The 6,117-nt window shown below is 43.7% G+C and overlaps 1 protein-coding gene across 3 annotated transcripts; it reads right to left on the bottom strand.

Annotated features, from left to right (window-relative positions):
- Positions 1-132: 132 nt before the first annotated feature.
- On the bottom strand, positions 133-1,819 carry LOC121812530. 3 transcript variants are annotated; one of them, XM_042215009.1, is made up of 3 exons: positions 1,444-1,819; positions 606-1,094; positions 133-516 (listed from the first exon to the last, which is right to left on the bottom strand). In XM_042215009.1, exons 1-3 carry the CDS (start codon positions 1,459-1,461, stop codon positions 277-279), a joined length of 747 nt encoding a protein of 248 aa, XP_042070943.1. In that variant the 5' UTR covers positions 1,462-1,819; the 3' UTR covers positions 133-276. The 3 variants fall into 3 exon arrangements, with proteins under 3 accessions (XP_042070943.1, XP_042070944.1, XP_042070942.1); XM_042215010.1 differs by having other exon boundaries at positions 606-845; positions 1,457-1,819; XM_042215008.1 differs by lacking the exon at positions 1,444-1,819 and having other exon boundaries at positions 606-1,149.
- Between the last annotated feature and the right edge of the window lie 4,298 nt (positions 1,820-6,117).

Genomic DNA, 6,117 nt, shown 5'->3' with positions numbered 1-6,117 from the left:
TGCATTTACCACATGTGTATCTTTTGCAGTGAACACATCGCACAGTGGCATGATTGTTTCTTGCAGTTGTGTTTGACCTGACACGTGGCTCTTTTCCCAGGGCTAGATGTGTCGGAGGGTTGTGTCTCCGAAGCAACTGTTCTTTTCTTGCCTTCTTCCCAGCTACATGAGAGCGAGCCAACTCTGTTGCAAGCGCCACCAGGAAGTCCACCCGTCTTTCCTTCGTCCCGGTGCATGCTTGATACAGCACATGTGCATTCAGTGCTGCCATGTCAATCATGTTATAAAACACGGCGACTGGCCAGCGCCGTGTTCCTTGCGGACAGTGTACTCCCGAACCATCTGGTCCATCACATCCACGCCACACTTTGTTTTGTTGTAAAGGGTGACAGTGTTTGGCTTCCTTTTGGTGGTGTTATCAGTCTGAACCACGCTGTGCATGCTGCTAAGAATATAGACTGTCTTCTTCCGTTTGGCCGCATACGCCGTCAGCGTGGCAGCAGAGGTTGAAAACACCTAAGAAATAAGATAAATTGTTATTTCCATAGCCCTTTTACACACAATGAAACACATAAACATAGAACCACAAAAGACCTGCAACATACCTGAGTGGTGAATGCATTGCGATCTGTCTGTCTAGTGGATTGAGGAATTTCCCTGCGAATCCTGTTGACTGTGCCGAGGATGGTGGTTTTCCGTCTAAGAAGTTTTTGTGCCAGTGAAAGCGATGTGAAAAAATTGTCCGTGGTAACATTTCTGCCCTTGTCTAGGAATGGTTCCATCAGCCTCATTACGACATTTTCAGAAAGTCTCTCCCCAGTGGGACGATTGGGGTCCTTGCCAAGATATGGGAAGACATTGCAAATGTACTTGGATTTTAGGTCGCAAGCCACCCAAAACTTGATCCCAAACTTGTCAGGTTTACTTGCAATATACTGCAGGAAACTGCACCGAGTCTTTGATGGGAAAAGCTGTTCATCAATGGTGATATGTAGACCAGGGTTGTAGCACGTGATGCAGTTGGTGACAAATGATCCCCACACACTGGAAATTGCAGCAAACTTGTCAGTCTTTGCTCGATCACAGCGGGTGGACTTGTCATCAAAGCGTAGGTGTTGCATGATGTCTTGGAAGCGATGAACAGCTTTTCCCATCATGTTCACTGCTACAGGTACACATGTGGTAAATGCAGACGACAGATACCGTGGCAGTGCCAGGATTGTGAGTGATTGCTGAAAATGTTGTAATGTACTCACTCAATTTTTGTTATTATTTGTAAACATGTGTACAAACGGTTGGTTTTTTTTCTATTTTCATCAATAAATGTCAGCAACAAAGGACCTACATGTGTGTTGAGTTCTCCCTAAGATGGCATACTGAAACACTCCAAGTGTTTGCAAGTAAACCTGACAAGTTTGGGATCAAGTTTTGGGTGGCTTGCAACCTAAAATCCAAGTACATTTGCAATGTCTTCCCATATCTTGCTGGTACTATTGTACCAGTGCTCTGAATGGTGCCACAATGGACCACTGATCAACGACCACTGAACGACGGGGTGACGGGTTGCAGTGTTGCACTCAAATGTCAGCAACAAAGGACCTAGACTCATGTGTGTTGATTTCTCCCCCAATCCCCTCCCTCCAGAATTCCTAGGTAACGACCCAATATACATATGAATGACTAGCCAATTTAGCTTCCACTTCCAGCATTTGACTGCTCTCCGGCTTTTAAAGGTAGAAACGCAAAATGATGACTCCGCGGGGGTCTAAGGTACTACCCCGAAATGACTGCTCTCCGGGGGTGTAAGTGTAAAGGACAGTTACACTTACCCGTACATATTCAGCTCGAAGTCCTTTGACCCTGTCACTGTTCCTCTCAAATGGGACTCTGTAGAGCTGCTTCATGGTGATGCTGTGTTTTCTCAAGATGCGTGTGATAGAATAGAATAGAATTCAACTTTACTGTCATTGCACATGCACAGGTACAGGGCAACGAAATGCAGTGGTGGTGGTGATGCTCACATGGTTTATGTTGTTGAACACTTGCCTGTCTGCAAGTATTTGCTTTCGTAGCTGGTGGAGACGGATGGCATTGTCTGCCCTCACTAGGTCCTCAACAGCAAGTTCCTGCTGTTGTGTGAACAGGCGTTGGCGTCCTCCCCCAGAAGGTCTTCGAGTCATTCTAGAGGAATACAACCACATATTGTCATCGCTTTGCTTATTTTTCTTACAGTACTTTACTGTATATACTGTATCATCCACTGTACAACACTGTACTTCAATATAAGTAATCATGGTATGTTTCACAGAAACTACCACTTTGGCTGCAAAAGGAGCATTAGCACCCTGCAATACCCTGTACACTTGATATGGTAATGTGATATACTGTAGAGTAGAGTAGAAGGTAGAGAGGTGAAGACAGACCTGTTTTCTAGTCGGAATGTTCTTATTACAGATGCCACTGTGAAGCGGCTTAGATGTGGGTGGACTCTCTGCCCAGCTTCCCTCATAGTCAGGCCCTGGTTGATGACACCAAAGTTGCTCTTATATCATCAGAAATATGGGTCTGTGCATGGCCTCTTCGACCTCCTCTTCGACCTCCTCCTCTTCCTCTTGCTCTTCCTCCATCCATGCTTGCAAAGTTCTTGAATTGGCTAAACTGAGGGCTTTTTGTAGTTGGCTAATTGGTGTTCAGTTTTGCAAGTAAGGTCCTTCAGGTGTGTATTTGAGTGGTTGCAATTACCCGATGTGTTTTGTATTTTGGATACATGTGTTTTCCAAATGGCACCCTGAAATTTCATTTTGTGAACAAAGTGTCTTATGTATGAAATGGAGTGTAGTATGCAGGACCATGTGTGTTGCATAAAGGAGTAAGTGTGTTGCATAATTGCAACTAGGGTGCAAAGCAGCGCTTTTGTTTAAGGTATGGGTACATGTGTTTGAGGTATGGTAACAAAAGCTTCAAGTTGTGTTACTTTAGTCTAAGCATGGGTTTATAGTGTTCAAGCAACGGGCAAAAACTGTAAAACTTGACAAGGTCCATAAACTTAGGCCGCCGAGCTTCTGTCTCCTCTATTTCAAAGGCGACACTCCTCCACCTTCCCCTGAGGTTGTACGGTAGCTTATTCACAATGGCACGCATGTTGGCAACATTATCCAACTCCTCCATGTACTCCATGTCTGACATTGCATTCCTACAGCTGGTGAGGAATAGTGCCAATGCGCTGAGGGCTTCACTATCTTCTGCCTTTATTGGAGGCCAGCCTAGAGCCTTGTTTATGTATGCCACAGAAATCCTGTATTCGTTGCCAAAGTGCTCTTTCAGGAGCCTTTTTGCTTCACAGTAGCCCTTTTCTGGATCCATGTGCAGACAACTGCGTATTAGCTCCCTTGGCTGTCCAGAAGTGTATTGCTCCAAGAAGCAAAGACGATCCTTTCTGCTTTCTGTTTTACACTCCACTCCATGCTCAAAGGCTCTGATAAACAGTCTATATTCCAATGGATCCCCACTAAAGATGGAAATGTTCTGAGGAGGTAGAGTAGAAAGTCTTTGTTGCGTTGCAAGGACTTCTGCAATGTCGTTCTGTCTTTGCATGACAGCTATCAACGTCTGTGAAGCTTCCACGCCCGCTGAGTGAGCAGAACTGTTGCCTGAAAAACAATGGCTGTTCTTTCTGATAACTGGCTGATTGACCTGTACAGTGTTAGCTGATTGAGGCTGGATGATGGGCATCCTGTTTTGCTCACCACCACAATCCTCAATAGTCACTCTGTGATGATCAGTCTGTACCCTAGCTGGCTGCATTTGGACGAAAGATAATTTGTCATCCCTATGTGACACATCTGATCCCTCAAACCTCTGCAAAATCTTAAGTTTAGCATCAGTTGCTGCTAAAGCAGTTCGTAATTCAAGCTCTTCCTTCTCAGCCTTAAGTTTAGCTTCTTGCTCCTCCAAAGCTCGCTGTTCCTTTAAAGCTGCTGCCTGTGCCAAGAGTGTAGCCTTCTCCAATTCTGCCTTCAAGCGAGCTGAAGATGCTGAAGATTGGCCAGTGCTGCTTTTGGACATTCTAGACTTCCTAGATGCTGCTACTGATATGCTGTCAGTGGGCTGAACACTCTCATCAGCCATTTTTGCTTCCTTCGTACGTTGATGGACTTCCTTTATCCAAGCATCCACGTTGTCAACAAAGCTTCTCATTGCATCTGCTTTGGGCTCAAACCAATGCTGCTGATCATTATCCATGTCCTCTCTTGACACAGCTTGCTGAAATAGCCCCTTTACAGATGTATTCAGTTCACAAAACTCTCCAAAGATGTGATTAAATTCTGTAGACAACTTGGTTTTAACTATTTCCACATTGCCATCATCCTCCATTAACTGCAGCATCTCATTCTTTTTCTCTGTTAGCTGACCCAGCTTAGCCTTTCTTGAGCCTATTTTCCTTTGTAATGCATCCTCCATCGCCTTAGCTGTAGGCTTCACCTTCCGCTTTTCCACTGTTGCTGAATCTTTATCATCTTCCATGATTCTCCCATTAGTTTGTTCCACTTAGCTGGGAGCTCAATACAGCTAACCGCCCCAATAGCCTCAGGAAACACACAAAGGGTAGCTATTCACGTGTAGTTAGCTAGTCGTTAGCGGGTCGTTCGCTGCTAATTAGCATAACACTGTGTTGCTAATATACTCCCCAATCTCCTCCGTGTCCATGAGTAACTGCACTTACTTTCTGTGCTGAAGGGCTGACTGGTGAATCCTCTCCTCGTATTTCATGTCCATGTGTTGCAGTTACATTTCCAATCCGAAGACTGCGGCCGCGAGGAGACAGTTTCTTACGAATATTACCGCGGAAGCACTAGCTGGTAGTCGGGCCGTACGCGTGTCTTAGTGCAGTTGAACATAATCCACAAAGTCCGCTTGTAGTCGAAAAACAAACAGGCAAACATTTATTTCCACAGTTTTGAAATACAGTGATCCATTTGAATGTTCCAGTACACTGCAAACACGGTAAGAAACTGTTTTTCTCCACAGCTAGTTAAAGCCCCCGTTGCTCCACACTGCCTGTCGCGAACCCTCCCCCCGTGCACAGTTACCGTGTGTTAAAGGAACAGTACGTAAAAATTAAATAAGGCAAGAAAAAATACAATTTAACTGTAAATCTTACGCTAAACAAATTATAAAGTAAAAACTGAAATTCCCCATTATCTTACACTTATCCTTATCCAAAATGATTCAAATTATTAACAAATATACACTCTGTGCAATCTGAGTAAACTAAGAGATGATTAGACCTTTATCCTATACACAGAAAATCAATTGGAGAAAAAGAGTCTAACTTAACATCAATGGTACTAAGAGTAGCTGTAGATAATATTACATCTGTGGGATGATTATTGGTAATTTTTTCTCTAATGATAAAAATTTTATTTGTGAAGAAGTTCATGAAGTCATTACTAGTTAACGTTAAAGGGATGGTTGGCTCAAAAGAGCTCTGACTTTTTGTCAGCCTGGCTACAGTGCTGAAGAGAAACCTGGGGTTGTTCTTATTTTCTTCAATCAGTGATGAATAGTAAGATGTTCTGGCTTTGCGGAGGGCTTTCTTATAAAGCAGCAAACTATTTCTCCAGGCTAAATGATGATCCTCTAAATTTGTGACACGCCATTTCCTCTCCAGATTACGAGTCATCTGCTTTAGGGTACGTTTGTTTGACGTAACTGCTTTTGAGAGGTCTCACGTGTCATTTCCTGGCTTGAAACATTATGAGCATTAGTCATAACATAGTACACTACAGTGGCTTGCAAAAGTATTCGGCCCCCTTGAACTTTTCCACATTTTGTCACATTACAGCCACAAACATGAATCAATTTTATTGGAATTCCACTGAAAGACCAAACAAAGTGGTGTACACGTGAGAAGTGGAACGAAAATCATACATGATTCCAAACATTTTTTACAAATAAATAACTGAAAAGTGGGGTGTGCGTAATTATTCAGCCCCCTTTGGTCTGAGTGCAGTCAGTTGCCCATAGACATTGCCTGATGAGTGCTAATGACTAAATAGAGTGCACCTGTGTGTAATCTAATGTCAGTACAAATACAGCTGCTCTGTGACGGCCTCA

This window comes from Haplochromis burtoni, unplaced genomic scaffold (genome assembly GCF_018398535.1).
Source record: "Haplochromis burtoni strain Fernald_Lab_line unplaced genomic scaffold, NCSU_Asbu1 Contig_640, whole genome shotgun sequence".
NCBI lineage: Eukaryota > Metazoa > Chordata > Actinopteri > Cichliformes > Cichlidae > Haplochromis > Haplochromis burtoni.
This window is presented reverse-complemented; position numbering and strand designations above follow the sequence as displayed.